This window comes from Cydia splendana, chromosome 1 (genome assembly GCF_910591565.1).
Source record: "Cydia splendana chromosome 1, ilCydSple1.2, whole genome shotgun sequence".
NCBI lineage: Eukaryota > Metazoa > Arthropoda > Insecta > Lepidoptera > Tortricidae > Cydia > Cydia splendana.
In genome coordinates, this window is record NC_085960.1 from 10,376,613 (window position 1) to 10,394,983 (window position 18,371).

The window sequence follows — 18,371 nt, forward strand, 5'->3', positions numbered from 1 at the left end:
CTGCTTCGCTATATAAAGGCTTTAAGTAGCGTAGAGATACAATAAAATTTAACTGCTCAAACAACACTTTGTGGCTCAATGTCTATGGTTATAGTATGGGACTATTGACTGTAGCTAAATTATAAGTTTCTAGTCACTTTCCTATGAATTAAATTTTGGTCGTGTTTCCATAATGACGGCGATTTTGACCCGTGTTGTTGATAAACAAATCATATAGAATAATGCATGCATAATTAATGTTCTGCATAAGTTTTCAAACTGGTTTGGAAAATCAGATAACAGTCGGTTTCATAAAAAGGTACCTGTACCAAATTTTGGGATTGGTTTGCCCAATGGCAAAATGGCGGAGCAATGCTAGGAAGATTATGATGATACAGAAAACAAATCATCCTAATCTGAACAATCACGATAACATGATATTTTTTTTTTTTTGGTATGGATGTTCTGAGTTGGGCAGCTGGTACCCTGTACTCTTTATTGGACTGGAGCGTCAAATGCACAAGAGGCGCACAGAGCATGATATTGGAATGTAACCCATCTTATTCTAGTACGCGGTACGTGCGAGTAGCGTATGAACACGCATTTCAGTGGCGCCCTCCCGCCATGCGGCCTAAACTAGCTAAATTTGTGTTCATGAAGTTTTTGACATATCCAATTCATCCCTATTCATCCCGAAAATATTATGGTGTTTCAAACGTTCCCACATAGTGTTTCAATTAACAAACCTATGGGGACAATTGAACCACACACATTCTCTTTGATTCCCTATCATTACATAACCATGGGCGGTAGGGCTTAAAAAGAAATTTATTTAAGAACTAAATAAATAAGGTTTAGTAATACAGGCGCATACCTTTCTAACTGTAAAAATTAAATAGTTACAGGCCATGAAACATAAATTGTTTCAACCGTCCACCTTCTACCCTACATACTATGCTCTGCTAAATTCGCGATATTATCAATTAACATTTTTTAAATCACCGGACAGCGTAATAAAACTTAACTAATACTTAGTAGCTACAAGATACCTATTTGCCATATCCACAAAAGCCTAGCTTCTCGCTCAACAATATAAAATGCATTAAAATACAATCGCATTACAATAATAGTTGGAATTGTTCCTTGTCGGCGGATCCCGCGATGATTGGGCCAGTTACTTGACTGGTACGAGTGGTAAGGCTAGTCATCCACCAACAATAAGTCGCTTCGAGGCTCGAGTAGTTAGTTAGTTTAAACAGTTATAATACTTATAATATACCTACCTTACTTATAAGAATTTGGATGATTATATTGATTATATCAATAATTCTAATTCACTTATTTTGAACATAGGTATTATAAATTGTATAAATAGATTATCACTAATAAATTAACCTTTAATCCTCACGTTTCGACGCATTCACAGTATCGCTGAACGTAGACTATATATTTATGAGGGATAGACCACTTTAGAGGTAAGCCTATTCTAATAAAAAAAATTGTTATTGTTTTGATCTTATTTTGACACGATCTTGACCATCGTCGTAAGGCATCTCAAGCACACCAAGAAATGATGCCTATGAGCGAGACACCTAATGTTTTTTAAATAAAATGTCAACAGTGGACAACCAGCTTAAAGCAAATCGCTCGCGTCTCGTAAAATACTTGTTTCTACGATATGGAACAATTTACTTAGATCATGCATTGTTGCCAAGATTGAAAGTGAAGCTTCCTAAAATTATTAAGCACGTCTCGTATTACTTACATTCCACAGACAAATAGAAATAGATATGTTTTATCGTGGTTCTCAGGTTAAGATGGGATCAGAAACACATTTTTTACATGCTTGATTATTTTGTGTTTATCAAAAATAAACATACCAACGCAGTCAACTTTATAATTTGTAAACAGGTAATTTTAGTTAATACCTGCCTATAGTCGGACCGTAAAAAGTCTGCAGCGATTTTGATAGCCCACGCAGTGCAAGAGTCATTTTAAACGTCAAACTTCTATGAAATTATGACGTATACATAACACTTACACTGCGTGGGCTATCAAATCCGCTGCAGACTTTGTTTGGTGCGACTCTAGTACTTTTTAGGGCAAACCTCTCCTACATATTTGTCCATAGCTCCAATGTAGCAAAAGTTCAACAACAATAGTTTTTACTACGTTGGAGCACAGTATCCACTGTCCACGGCCTTTGCCGGATGCCTAATTGCTAGCCCTTGTTTTTAACGCTAGCCACTATATTTCGTTTTCATGGGAAATATCAAGAAACGTACACACAAGCATGCGACACAATAGCCATCGACGTGTGTTGCCTAGACCCCGGCCACAAAGGGGCCCTATTACGTAGCCCGTGGGTACTAGCAAATTGCGATTATTACGTCGTAGGGTAACGAGGTGTTCGCGACTTTCCCTGTAATCGGCCTTTGTACGGGCCACGCTGTGTTTATCTCTATTAATACTTAATAGGCCGTTGGGACTTGGGATAGCAAAAACTTTAACGTAAATATGAGGATCAGGTAAATACCTACGACGGCACAGCCAACGCACATCACAATGTACATACATGGAACCGATTTTATTTTATTTAAGCAATTTCCAAATTATGTTTAGGTTAGAGCCTATAAAAAATTGGCTAAAGCGAATATCTCTGGTTTTTATAAAATGGGACATTGTATGCGTCGTTGGAATATAAGGACGTTTAATTTAATTTATTAACATTGCAAATAATACAAACACTTAAATAAGTACACCTAATTATGAATATATGTATATGTAAATTATATTAAGAAGTGGTTATTAACACCTATTTACTACCTAGTTTTGTCCAGAAGATCCACTTACTGGCACCCACGGCAATATAAATCGTTTTGTTTTTTTACTCCTACTTGACCTTCAAGCCTGTTATGCCGACATTACCCTTCAACAGCTGAGCATTAATGCTCGAGCTAATATCACAACGGGGTCGCGGGGTCAAAAAAATTTATTCTTAGTAAACAGTTCTGAGAACTTGAAAATAAATAGCGATATGTGCTCTTCAAACACCTGACAGTCCCATTACCGCGTACTGTCAGCGCACAGTGGGCTTGCTAGGTTATACTTAGACAAAATTAAAACATGCCAACACACGAAACTACGAAATTCAAGTTTTAACGAAAACAAAAAAACAACATGTTACGAAATATAGTCACTCACAAATAGTTATAGTTAGTCCATAACGTTTTAAATAACTACTGATGTATGTTAAATCTAGTGAGATTAAAAATAAACTAACTAACTAAAACAGTATACACGATTAAATGTAGGTATATATTATCTATGTATGAATTCATTCGTAATATGTCCATGCAACAGCCATTTTAAAATAGCGTTTTATTCAGTTCTCATTTATACCACAATCCTCGCAAAATAATCATTAACATTTCCGAGAGATGTAATTCGCTGATGCATACGAAAATTTCACTACCCAAGAAATTATACGTTAAAACCAAAGCATTTTGTCCAGTTCGCACTCCATGACACGCACTGTGCGGCTCACCCACCGGACAACAGCGCGCTGGCCTGACACGCAATTAAATAATGCTCCGAGTGTTCACACTAAATTCAATATCTCCCAGCGACTTATCCTAGAGCCTTATGATACTGATACGATTACCACTGGTTTTATAGTAGTTAATCGAGTAAGTATAACTAAAAATGTTGTTTATATTGTTTGTGAAGTTCGATCGATTTTTGATTTAGAATTAATTCATGATATTTTATTTTTACTTTGAATGCCTCCTTACCAAAATATTTCAATCTAATCTAATCATGTAGTAAATAACTTTCTCGTGATAAAGTCTAAAGTCATATTTTGGTCAGTCTATTACGATTGTTTGGGTTTTGAACAGTCGTAAATAAAGTGACATCTTAATACTTAAGAGTCTTTATGACCAAGTAAGTTGTGAGCATAAAATTAACTCGTACGTTCCGATCATCAAGCAAATTTATGACGTGGCTAGTAGTGTGGTGTTACCAAATTGATAATCTAAACCCAAGTTTCCTTCGACTATCCTTAGTATGCGTCTACAATCGTAGCATAGTTGCCCGTAACCCAACACGCTTTGTTTTCCCAGACAGTTCCCACCGAGAAACTAATTGACTGTCCGAACAACAAAATATTGTAGTGCGAACCATTTTTGCATTCGTATTATACCTAACTATTTATGCTCTTTTATGTTTTTATAACCAAAAGGTTACGTATCATACTCTATAGTGTAAAGACTTGTAATGATCTTATTTACTTCACACAGTTGCAGCTGCAAGGCTCTATCGCTTTGTAATAGTGGATTGTTGAAAGGCACCAAGGGATGAAAGGCACCCATTTTTGACGATATATTTTGGCACTCGAACGAAGAGAGAGCGCAAATAACTCAAGTCAGACAGGATGGGTGCCTTCACTTCACTCGAGTTAGAAACTCCATTTTTCATTTCAAATACGAGGAAAGTAAAATACATAATACCTACATCATTATTTTATAAAACATTTTCTTATACTTGTGTAGTTTTGAGAGCATTTTCAATTAAAAATTGGGGTAAAATATCATTATTTATTGAATCAGGAGTTAAATAGGTATCAGAATGAAAAGTATAAAACAAATCGATTTTGAACCGATTTTTCATTGCTTATCGTAAAAATAATCAAAAAACGTGGAAATTAGAACGCTCTAGAGCAGTTTCAGCCCACTTTATAGATAAACAATGATCTCCATTTTCAGAGCATGCCAAATGAAAAAATATTGTATAATTTTCTACGATTCTCGTGGAATAGGTGTAACTCGATGTATGATTATTCTAAGTTACCCACACGCTAGCGTACCTATATATCAGTGTCAAACTGAAGTTAGCCGTCTAGTTGTCTCTGCCAGTATTACCTAAGCTAGTTAAGTTTCAGAGTTTTCAATTTCTGTGAGAATAGGTAAGTATCAAATAATTAAGATTTAAAATATTTCACACGTATTTAGTATTTAGCCTTAAGCTTAAGCCATTGATACTAATTATTTGATTTAATAAATAAATGATTGTACCAAGAAATATGACTATTTAAATAAAACTATACAAAATGCGTTAAGTTCCTGAAAATCTAACATTATTAATTTCCTCTGCTTAACGATTGAGGAATACTACCAACATTACTTAAGACCAAGTGACGCTTGCGAATAACTCATGTCATACCAGCCATTACTGTAAGTAAGAATGGCGGCCAACTATCAAAGAGAAAGCGCGCGAGCTCTCATATCATTCTCTATGGTCTAGTCTATGAAGCGCTCACAACACCACCATCTAAACACTTTAAAGGAAATTCAGTCGTATGGAAGAGACTTCAGGGCTTAATTCTGCGTGTACCATGTATACAATTTTCTTCATTTTCAGTGTGACAGGATTAAATTTATCAATTTATGAAGATTGTGCGATGTCTTGCACTATTAACACATTAACGTGCGTCGTGATTGCAGTTGTTGCTAAATATTAAATTATGGGTGTTTCACGTGCTTTAGGTACCTACCGATAACCTACCGATCATAGTGCTGATGCAATAGACAGATAATATAGATGGACGCGAAATTAGTCCGATTTTTTTTAATACGTTTTGTGTGACAAATACACTTATGTGTAATAGAATGTGAAAAAGAATGAAAGATATTTAAAATTCACTGATATAATGGAACATTTACGTTCTCCAAAGATTTCAAATTGAAATTGTTGTCATATACCTATATATGCTAAGCAAAGAAAAAATAAACTTAAATTTCATCTTCAGCTTTCGCGACACAGGCCATTACCTCCTGTGACATGAGTTGGAGTTTCTCGAGTATTCATTGGTACTTGACATATTTTTCGTAATTTATATAGTTAAACTAACACAAATCACAAATATAGGGCACAGCACCTCGGTTCATAGGAGTCTATCCCAGAAGTCGTCGGCAACATTAAGGGTCTGCTAGGCTTCTAGGTCGAGTTGGGTTATCAAGCGTTGTGCCGACAACTCATCACGCAAAATAGGCGCAATGTATGACGTCGAGTTGAGGAAACCAAGCCCGCGAAGACATATAACCCATTTTATTAAGACAGATCTAATTATATATCCATGCTTTGTCCATGCTAAATACTTTCTAATTTACTGCAATCTTAAGTGTAATTAGAGTCAGACCAAAAAAAGTCTGCAGCGGATTTGATAGCCCACGCAGTGCAAGTGTTATTTTAAACGTCAAACTTCTATGAAATCATGACGTATAAATAACACTTGCACTGCGTGGGCTATCAAATCCGCAGCAGACTTTTCTTGGTCCGACTCTAATTGCTGCTAGTTGGCTTTATTATTAAAACCAAAAAAATATATTATTCATCGTATGTCGGCTTGTTTGTCCAATATTAGCAAAAAAGCGATCTGCATCCATATCAACTTCTTAGTACATATGTCTGATGTCGATGGTTGCTGCAGTAATGGCTCGACTTAGACAATCTTGATGCATTACTTACCTGTCTAAGTAACCTATAAACGTTTTATTGATGATACCCTTTGCTTTTAGTTTTATAGTGGCTGTGCAATGACTACTGTTCATTCTTAATTATTCGCATAGGCAATTCCGAAGCATGACTATTCCAAATTGGAATCTTCAGAAAAATATGAGTAGAAAAATATAATTACACTAATTATTATTGTTTTTTGCCTTTTATTTGGTTTCTTATTATCTTCGACTTATGTAGATAAAAACCCCCAAATATTCCGAAAATTAAGTTACTTAATCAACATCAAGGGACTGTACCCGAAATTTAACAAACTCTGATCGAAAGTGATTCGGCTAAAGAATAATGTTAATCTGAAAATAAATAATTAAAAGAATGTTATTATAATAGAGTATAGTATACACAGAACATTTTACAATATTGTTATTGTTTTTGTTGCAAACACAATCAAACTTTTTATCTATCTACCTACCATTTATCTTTTAGATACAACACAATCGGAACGAATCACTTGTAAAAATTATTTTCTTAGGTTACTAGAAATTCTAATATAATTTTAGGTAATGAAAATGATGAATGATATAGATAAACAGGTGATATACATAATAGTTTATAATAAGATACGTCGGCATTCATTTTAAATCTTGTGGGTAATCACTACACCTTATAAAACAAAGTCCCCCGCCGCCGCGTCTGTCTTTTTGTGTGTTTGTTCGCGATAATATCTCTCAATAGAGTGATAAATACTTGAGGAAGGTTTAGGGCCACTTGCGCCATCCCACTAACTCGGGGTTAAGCGGGTAAATCGTTAACCCAGTATCATATTGTACTGGTAACCATGGTAACCTCAGGTTTAACCGGTTAACCCCGTGTTAGTAGAATGGTGGAAGTGGCGCTTAGGTGTATAATTTATTAACCCGTGCGAAGCCGGGCCGGGTCGCTAGTGGCAAATAAAATATCTGGTGACAAATGAAAACCAATGACTGTATTAATTTGTATTCTCGGTAAATATATTTCTATGGGCTTAATAATTGTAATAAAATAACTATTTTTAACTAAACTACACTAAAGAATTTACTAAGTTATATGTATATTATAACTTAAAATATTCATTCCATATCTGTGGAAAAAATAAACATTCTGGTGTACAAATAAACAGCCCATAACTCACTAGTTACAGTATCCTCTTTGAATTTCAAGCATTTAACACGCCAATGACATATAGGTACTTAGTTCAGAAGTTTTATCAATTTTATAATTTACATTATGTATTAGTTAATTTTAAATACTATGCTTTCTACTCTACCCGTTTTGTAACCCGTAAAATTGCAAATGAATCTTAGATGACAATAAATAAATGTAAAATCTCCAATTGTAGACAGTTCGTCAGTAAAACGTTTCTTCTTGTTATGACATAAGTTTGGGCCAAATTCAGGACGATCCGTCATTTTTAGTTCAATAATTGCCCAAAAATATACGAGCGGAAAATGCATACAGATACAGTCGATGCGTAGCACCGCGCGCTCGCAGATGTGTAGGTACTGTACTGTTTAAGGGTGTGATAGACGGGCGAGTGAGTTCGCGGACTTACACAGCTTGAGGACCTTCCACACCTATACCTCATTCTAAGTACGCGGAATTTAAAACCACAAGGCAAGTTTGTCAACAATCCAAATGTTTTAATTTTGCTTTTAGCCAGCTTTGGCTTGTCACTGCCGCGAGCCACCATTTCATTTTGTAGTGCAGTCTGTGGGAGCGGATCGCTTGTGGCATTTGTCGTTTGAGCTTATTTTGTTCATTTTTAGCTCGTACGTCTGTTATCATTGTCATCAACGTCGAGACGAATAAGTCCGCGAATCTTAAATTCGCGATTTTATAGCTAGTACGTCTATCAACCCCTAAAGTTCTCACAGTGAAGATCATATGAAGCTGTCGTTACATTTCACTCATGTAACTAGCACTAGTTCTCATCCAGTTTGCGTACCGATTGTGGAAGCGGTAGTAAATGAACAGTGCGCAATTAATTATTGTCGTTTTTATCACATTTTTGACGAAACTGGACGGTCTCCGTTTCTGAATTTTGAATAATAAGTCACATACTAAGCCTCATTTCCGTTGTGTAATTTAATGTACCTAATTTAAGGCATTTCTTAGTATTGGAAAGTCAATTTGAATATTAAATTAATTTTACGGTTAATGTTAGTATGTCTCACGACAGTTTAAATTCAAATTGAATATTTTTAATAGGTCAATACGAATAATCTTCTTTAAGAAAATACAAGATTAAACTATGTCCACGAGTTAAAAAGTGACTGAAATTAAATTATGTAGGTAATTTGGGGTCGTTACACTGCTTATTTTTTTTATTAAATAATTAGGCGCAGTATCCTGTTCATTTTAATTAACAGCACGTTTTGGCTACATGTTCTTGAGCACGGGTCTCCGTTTGGATTCTGTAAAAAGACACATAATCGATAAATAATCCTTATTAAGTAGGTAATGTCTCATGTCATGAAGCTTTCTAGTAGGAAATATTCTAAAAGTAGGTATATAACATAGTCTAAAGGTATCGTACTTTATATCTATCTATCTAATACCTTTAAATGAGCAATTAATCTTGTATATTTATTTATATATATATTTTGGGGATCTCTGAAACGGCTCTATCGATTTCGATGAAATTTGCTATATGGGGGTTTTCGGGGGCGAAAAATCGATCTAGCCAGGTCTTATCTCTGGGATATCGCGCAATTTTGAGTTTTTATACGTTTCCCAGATATTTTTAATATTATTAGGCACTTTATTTTTGTATAGTTATGATATTCAATACCAAAATAGATTTCAATGCTTAAGATTTTTTTCGGTTATATCTGAATAAATAACCGAGACATAATGTTTAACCTTTAACCTGAATAAACATAAGTGCCAGTACCTTAGACATTAACAATAAGTGGGAAGGGTCAGCTAAAAATAGTACCCTTAAACAGTTAACTTATTAGTACCTATATTTCTGATATATTTTTTATACTTTTCTGTAAACATGAGTTTTCATATTTTGGCCTCGTTTTATTTCTACAAATTATCAATTGTATTAATATGTACAGACCACTGCAACACAGAATTAAGGTTTTGCAATTCCGATCTGATCTGAGACCAAAACTTATTTAAATATTTGCGAACGACATAGATATAATATATCAGAGTACATATGAATTGATATCCTTTGCATATTTTCTTAGAGTATTTATTTCGTGCGTGTATTCGAGTAATGCTTACATTTGCCAGCCGCGGGTGCTGGAGGAGGGGTGCCCTCGGCTGGCGCAGCCGGGACCGGCGCTGCTGCCGCTGGCGCCGTCTGCACCGCCGCCGGGGCGTCGCCTCCACTGTACCGGACTGAGACAAAATATTTTAACTACTACACACATATCCGCGGCTTAATTCACTTAAACACGTAAACCTCACACCACCTATGGCATCTGAGCAATGTGTCTGAGTGAACTAGCCAAATTATTTTGGAGTCAGTACTCTCATCACAGATATCATACTAAAACTTTGAGTGTCTCTATCCTTGAAATTCATTAAAAAAGTACTATGTAGAAAGGTAATGTCGTTTCCTATTAATTTCACCAATTGTGTAACATACCAGGAATGCCCAAACAACATTTGTACAGAAGGTTTATCGGGATTCCCCTTGGTAAAACCTATTTTGCCACATTTCTGCATAAGTGTACTGTCTCCATAATCTACACTATATTATTTCTAAAGACTACTGGGTGATTCTACTGATACCAGCATGATGTAATTAAGATTTAAACACTCTTAACAGAGTATTACATATACATCTTTTAGCGTGATAATTTCGCATATGTATAAGTAAAAAAGTGTATACTAAAAAAGCTTTTGAGTTACTTATAATCACTAAGGTTTTTCAATAAACAATGCTATAGTTGGCAATTAATCCGTGTGTTTTTTCAAGTTTGTTAAATACATCACAAGGGGTCATCCATTAATTACGTCACACGTTTAGGGGGAGGGAGGGGGTCAAGAAAATGTGACATATTGTGACATGGGGGAGGGGGGAGACACAAACTTTGTGACGTCACTTTAACTTCATCAGTAACCGAATTTTTTTTTAAATAATTTTATTCGCTGTACATTTAAATAACAAGTTTTTAAAACGATAATCGTTTTACTAATATTTATATCGTCAAAAATATTTTGATAAAATATGAATAACACTTAGGTACTTACTTAATTCAATTTGGCGATTTCGTAGAAAAAATGTGACGTCACACTAGGGGGGAGGGGTTTGCCAAATGTGACCAAATGTGACAAGGGGGGGGGAGGGGTCAAAAAACCTAGAAATTCGTGTGACGTAATTAATGGATGACCCCCAATTGCCAAATTAGCTAAATCAATACAATCACCTACACTACAAATAGGGAATGCAAATCGGTTATTTTTTGTATGGAAATAACCGCGGTTTCGGTTAATAACCGATAATTTCCATACAAAAAATAACCGAAAATAACCGATTTGCATTCCCTAACTACAAATACATATAAAAAATAGGTGTAGATTGTGATTATATAATACGTGTCATTAAAAAATAAGAATAAAATCTTCAAGCAGCGATTATGGTAATAATATACTTATCAAGCTCAATGTATAAGTTGGAGTGTGTCAATATATAAATTCATATATTCGAATTGTTTAACTAAAGTGTAAATATAAGATTATATGATAGGTATAATAAATATAATTGCGGAAACCATTTTTAGCCTCATAAAACTAAGTGGATATTTTCTACACTTTCACCCAAGATACGAAAAATCTTGTGCTTAAAAAAGGTGGGATTACTTAAACAAGAAATAATTGTTCGTAGCGACTCACCATACAGAATACCTATTATTATGAGTCCGATTACTCCCATTATTATCATCATCTGAAATACGTTACAATATCTAGTTTATTTACTTGAATGACAGGTAACTCTTTTTCGTTTCAATTGCATTATTGTTATTTATATTTTCAATTCTTTAATTTATCATTCATCCAATAATAATTTTGGTCTTAGGACTTTACCCGGTGATCAATATTACAGTTTGGTTTACTATGCTATATTTTGCCAACTATATGCCAGCTTTAGAATTTTTTAACATACCTAACTGTTCAGACGTCTGCACATCCGTTTAATTAAATAAAATTACATTAATACCCCTATAACAAACATGGTAATTATAATTTAATATTTGTGTATTAGGCATTTTATTGCAAATTTGAACCGGCAACAGTCTCATTTACCCCCCAGAAATGTGTAGTTATGAATTTTGTGTGCCAATGAAATTAATTTGGTACTATTTCAATAATACCTTGAGATTTTCTAGCCAGAACTTGTTCTTGAGACTGGCCGCTTGGCTCTTGAATGCAGAAGCGCCATCCTCTAAAGCCTCTGTAAATAAATATAACATTGTATTTTATAGTACTATCTTCAACTTAAAAATTTAAAGTTGATTAATACTTTACCAGCTCTTTCGCTGAGATCCGATATCAAATGATCCCTCTCCAAGACTTTGTCCATATTTGTTTTCATTATATCTACCACCTGAAAAGATATCATACAAAAAGTTTATCATTTGATATTGTACCGTAAAACGGGGTCAACAGAAATCACGGGGTGAATAGAGAAATTTTGAACTTTTTCTTTCAAGTTGTTATATTTAAAAACGTACATCTCTAAAATTAGATTTTTTGGAATTCGTATATAGTAGATAGATAGAGATAGTAGACTATTTATTCTCTACATTGATACCAAAAGAACTTAATCAAACTGCCTTAAAGTTAGATTTTTTTGACTCTAAAGTAAGGTCTCGCCGAGGTGTGAAATGAAGCCTGTCTGAACTTTGTTCTAGTGGTAAATGTTTTGACATTAACTAAGTAAAAGTTAGCTAACCTGGTAATATGGTATCTGTAGTACCTAAATAATAAATAATATCACAAATTTTCTCTATAATGAAGCATTTTTTTTGCAAAAAACTAATAACAGGCAATTTTACGTGATAAAGGGGTCAATGGACACGCATATGGGGTGAGTAGTTACGCCATAGGGGGTGATTAGATACAACAAAGGGGTGTAAAGACACGCCTTGGGGGTTAAAAGACACGAAAAAATAATTTTGTGTCAAATAGCTGTTTAACAGATATATATACTATTTGCCAATAGAGTATCAACATACTAATGACCAAATTCGATGCCTATGACAACTAAAACTTAATATTTCTATTCACCCCTTTCTTGTGTCTATCGACCCCGTTTTAAGGATATGGAGAAAACAGGTAGTTTTCTTTGATTTTCTCTGAATTGGTTAGGTAAAAATTTATTTCACAAATGCAAAATTGAAGAACTAACCAAGACTCAAAAAATTATATCAAAATTTTTACTTTTATCATTTGGATTATTGGCGAAAATCGTCCTTGAAGTTGAAAATCGTGTCTTTTCACCCCGTTTTACGGTAACTATAGTTTGTTTTTTTTTACTATGAAGTACTACGTTACTTATACATTTTTTCTTTGTAAGAAACAAATTACCGTTATATTCTATTTCCTATGGGCTTCATAGTAAAAAAAACTATTTAGTGTCTGGCTTTGAAGCCATATTAGGTATGTTAAATATCTACCCGATAGTCAGACTTAGACGCAGGTACCTTTAGGAATAATCTACTTATGGTAATATATAAGTGGACTTACGTTAATCGATCCCGTCTCGGTGTAGCGTCATACTTAGGTCTTTATTTATGACTCTATATTGTTTTATTAGAAAATGCTTAATATACCTATCCGTCTGTGTCTGCTGCTGCAGCGTGGTTCAGGGCCCGGCTAGCAGCCGACTGCGATATTAACGGCAGGCCCGGTGCAACCACGGCATACCAGGTGGAAAATACTATTGTGAATTAATTAAAGGAGCAGTGTGTAATAATTTGTATACAAAAGTATCCTCAAGAACAAGGAAAAATATATAAAAATGTAAAATTATTACACACTGCTCCACAATAATATATGCAGTCACGATAGTATTTTCCACCTGGTACCTATGCCGAGGGGTTTGCAAATGGCTGATATACCTCATCGACTTGCGCTTGTGTCTGCTGCAGCCGCCGCTGTGCTGCCTGCTGCTGCATAGTGTGGGGCCCGCCCAGCAGCTCGCCATCGGGCCCGTACTGCGGTTCGCGCGGCTTTGGAGGGCCCGGCGGACCCGGGGGCGGGGCGGCCGCTGCTTCCGCATCCTTGTCCTTGTCTTTGCCCCTTAAATAAATAATACTAAAAGTTTTTGGCAAAAATTTCATTTTTGTTACAAGCTTTTATCGCTGACTGTACCTACTTTTCTTACGACAGACAACTAATACTCATCGAGACAATTCTAAAAACCCCAAACACAATGAGGTTGCGCTGTTTCATCACAGAGTTCCTATGGCCACCTCCTGTCTCCATCATTAGATCAGCTCGATGGTACCATAATATTGCATTGTCATCCGATTTATACATGCATGCAAAATTTCAGCTCAATCGGAAACCGGGAAGTGGATCAAATTTAACTTGCAAGATTTGATTACAGACAGACAACGGGACAGGTGAAACTAAAAAAAATAAAAGCTTGTAATATTAGGTCATTACCTATGAAATTGGCGTTTTGTTCGGAGAATTTCAACGAAACACGAATTTCCATACAATTAATTTTGCGGATATTTTTTTGATGGCTAATTCAAACCAAACAAAATTTTTCCAGTAATTTTTGACACCTTTAAGGTATGTTTTCAATATCTCCATTTCTTGAAAATTGGTACCATTAGAAAAATATAAGTAATTTTAATACTCGAACCGACAGCACATGAAAAGACCTATTTTCAAGGCTTAATTCTGAACACTTAACAATAAAAAATAACAATTAATTGTATGTAAAACCGTTGTTTATTGAGTGCACTGTAGTTTTATTGTAATTGTGTATGTACTTTTGTAAAAAAAAAAAACTAGGATCAGACTTATATCTATGAACAAAAACGCCAATTTCATAGGTAAGGACCCAATATTAGGTATGTGATACAATACGTGGTCGTGCATATATGACCACTTAAAAAACAAAACAACCAATTTTGTACTCTTCGGTGTTTACTAATAATAAACAATTCCTGAATAATTATAACTAATGTGGCTCCTCCTCGAATCATAGCAGATTGTTAACCAAGGGATGAAAGGCACTCATTTCAGTGGTGGTAGTTTGGCGCCCGAACGCAGTTAACGCAATATTCCGTGGCTGAATTGGTGCCTTTCACCCGAATTAAACACTCTACCTTTCATTTCGAATACGAGGAAAGTAAAAAACATGTAAATTTAATACAACATGACTACCTACGAATAAACTTTTATACTATTTCTTGAGGGTACTTTCAATTAATAATTAAGGGAAAGTTATCGTTATTTATGGAAATAGTACAACAAATCTATTTAACATCAAACTTTACTTGCATTTCGTAAAAAAAATAGTAAAAAAATGTACTGTGAAAGTAAAATGCCCTAGAGCACAAACGTATCACTTTCTGCACACTCCATAGAAAACGTTGACCCACTTTCAGAGCATGAGAAATGAAAAATAATTTTCCCGACGGAACCCCGTAATATCCCGACGAATTTTATTGAGAACTTAGTCTTTTTTGTTATTATCTACTCAATGAAGATTTTAATGGCCTGAATTTTAGTTTACAATAGTTAATTTCTTAGTAAACCTCTGTACGACAGTTGATGGGAGAAATTAAAAAAAAAAGAAAATAACTACATTGTTTGAAAATCGTTAAAGAAATACTTGTGAAGTTTAAAACCTTGAATAAAAAGTCAATAAGCGTATGTTTTTCTTTCTAAAAGCGCTGGTGGCCTAGCGGTAAGAGCGTGCGACTTTCAATCCGGAGGTCGCGGGTTCGAACCCCGGCTCGTACCAATGAGTTTTTCGGAACTTATGTACGAAATGTCATTTGATATTTGCCAGTCGCTTTTCGGTGAAGGGAAACATCGTGAGGAAACCGGACTAATCCCAATAAGGCCTAGTTTCCCCTCTGGGTTGGAAGGTCAGATGGCAGTCGCTTTCGTAAAAGCTAGTGCCTACGTCAAATCATGGGATTAGTTGTCAAGCGGACCCCAGGCTCCCATGAGCCGTGGCAAAATGCCGGGATAACGCGAGGAAGAAGAAGAAGAAGAAGCGTATGTTTTTCTATTCTAGGTATATACAATGGTCAGTCCTTATATGAATTCACGTACCGACAAACATTCAGAAATTATTCATCTCGAAGTCATAATTGAGTTATAAAAACCGAAAGAAAATATGTCATTGGAGCGTACAGTACCGTAGTATTCGCTAATCAATACAAAAATTGGCAAATTGCCAGTTGACGTCACCATACAAAGTTTTTTTCACACACTATATATTTATATACTATATTTAGATTAATCCAACTATACAAATAACGACAGTGTTTTTAACCATAAGGCTCAAATCCGCAGACCTAAAACTTCACTTCACAATGCGTCAAAAACTACTGCAGTTTAACTTGACATACTTTAGTTTGTAACGAAATTATATGTTCTAAGGCTAAACCCAATAAGAACCATTACTTCTTGAGACTCTTGAATACTGTTTATCAATTTTCTAATAAGCTTTCAAACATTTGAAGAGGAATTCTTAAATTCACTTATAAACTTTATTGATAGACAACAATCACCTTAGCGTTAAAAAGTTTTAAGATTACTCGAAATTTGATTAGAAAATACATGTAAATCTGGTTTAACAGTCCGTGTAGAGGCATAATTACTTACATTTTGTGTATATTCCGCGTAATCCAAGAGCTGCAACTGTCCGGTACTAACTAGGAAAAACGGGAGCAGACTGGCTGGCGACACTACGGCACCAAATGACGCAGAGCGCTGAAACGGCCCTGGCCACATACACTGAAAAACTAACTCCACTACCTCCTTCTCTCTCACTACCAGCAGCGTAATATCGAGTGACTGAGATGGGGCAACAGTAGTTTTAAAATGCGGTTTTCGGGTTGGTCTTGTTTTTATGTAGTGATGTGCAATACCGCTACTAGCGAAGTAATAGAGATATTATATTTTTCAACTAGTGATGTGCCTCATGTGCTATATCGCCAAATTAGTGGCTCGATACTTCTATTAAATAACTTTGCAGCTATGTTTATAGCTTAGATAGTGTAAAGAAATAGCGAGAATGCTTATGGGTTAACTTGATCGTACATTTGTGTAAGTATAGATCACTGAAACAAAGTAGGTATATACCTATACTAACATTAGGTAAGTATCTGTCTAGTTTTAGTTATGCAGCAGTTTTTTAGGGTTCCGTACCCAAAGGGTAAAAACGGGACCATATTACTAAGACTCCACTGTTCGTCTGTTGGTCTGCCTATCTGTCACCAGGCTGTAAGGCTGTATATCATGAACCGTGATAGACAGCTGAAATTTTCACAGATGATGTACATATTTTTTCTATTGCCGCTATAACAACAAATACTAAAAAGTACGGAACCCTCGATGGGCGAGTCCGACTCGCACTTGTCCGGTTTTTTCTGTAGTATTTAAGTAGAACCGTATAATCGTATATACGACACTCGGGCAAATAAGTATTGTGTACTTGTATTTTTACCAGACTATCGAAAGAGCGATATGTTTTTCGAGCGTATGCATCTATATCTATATCTATATGCCAACTGCTTCGTAGCTCGCCGACATTCGTCAGGCGACGAGTTCCCTTTGACCCGCTGACGGACGCATGATTGGTAAACCAGTATAAAGCGACTCACTATTCCCAATAATTGCGCTAAGTCGGAAGTCACATTTATATTTGACGGTGTAAACTTGCATGCGCTTGGTAAGCGTCGGGAATGCACCATATTTAACCGCACGAGTTAAGCTATCCGAGCCGGTTAGTAACGTATTTCTACCCACTTTGTAACCAAACTAATGTTTTGTACTTACTTAATAATTACTTATTTATTTTATATTGTCTGCACGTTAGTCCTAAGATATACCTACTATAAAAATTGTATTCTCAAGTAAGCGAATTTTGTAAATTCTTTTTGAGAATAAAGTTCTTAAACCATAAACCATATATGTACCTATATCTATGTTTGTATGTCGTATTCTTTTGCAAGGCTTTAGAGAAGTTGCGAATCCTAACTGAAGTCGGTTTATCTATTTTTTATTTAGACTTGTTCTGCTTACCATATCTTTATTTGTTTTGTACACGAAATTTATTTACTTCTAACATATTATGTGCAAGGGTAACCCTAAAAGTATTTTTCAAATTGCTTCCGCTGCTTACTTTTCTATGACATGACAGGTAATCACGTGATGCTTTCCATAGAAAACGATGCGCCGGAAGCACCGGCCCGGACACGGCCCGGTCTAACGTGAGTCGTCCTTTATTTGTCGTGGCAGTTTTTTTCTTTTGTGAAGTCCGTTTTTCATTAACCTGTTAGTTATCTTGATAGATTTGCATCTTAAGGAAACGTTATTCAATAAAATTTGGTACCTAATAAATCACGATTAAAATTTTCACGATTTTGAGGAAAAAAATTATACACTCGATAGATTTTTGGGATTGGGACCACATGGTAATATTATCGCCTAAAAAATAAAAATAATGCGAAATAAACGACTTGGAAAGTATTAATTATAAGAAAATGATAGCGTAAGAAATAAAAATGTTGCGATAATTTGAGAATAGAGAAACAAGCGAATGACAAAAAAACGGTATGGGTAGAAATTCGGGTGGGAAAAAATGCGAATGGAAAATTTGCTACGCGGAATTAACGATT

The 18,371-nt window shown here is 35.2% G+C and overlaps 1 protein-coding gene across 1 annotated transcript; it reads right to left on the reverse strand.

The window, feature by feature from the left end:
• Positions 1-7,458: 7,458 nt before the first annotated feature.
• Positions 7,459-16,507, reverse strand: LOC134790598 (vesicle-associated membrane protein 2-like). Its single transcript, XM_063761454.1, has 7 exons — positions 16,354-16,507; positions 13,617-13,797; positions 12,022-12,100; positions 11,868-11,947; positions 11,389-11,440; positions 9,772-9,888; positions 7,459-8,948 (listed from the first exon to the last, which is right to left on the reverse strand). Coding segments are annotated over exons 1-7 (513 nt in total). The 5' UTR covers positions 16,356-16,507; the 3' UTR covers positions 7,459-8,946.
• Positions 16,508-18,371: the final 1,864 nt, after the last annotated feature.

Bases quoted from the DNA above. Each gene is read 5' to 3' on its own strand.
- LOC134790598 (XM_063761454.1), bottom strand. The intron at 11,948-12,021 runs GTAAAGTATTAA...ATTTATTTACAG, and splicing joins GGATCTCAGCGAAAGAGCTG to AGGCTTTAGAGGATGGCGCT. The intron at 11,441-11,867 runs GTATTATTGAAA...AACGTATTTCAG, and splicing joins TCTGGCTAGAAAATCTCAAG to ATGATGATAATAATGGGAGT.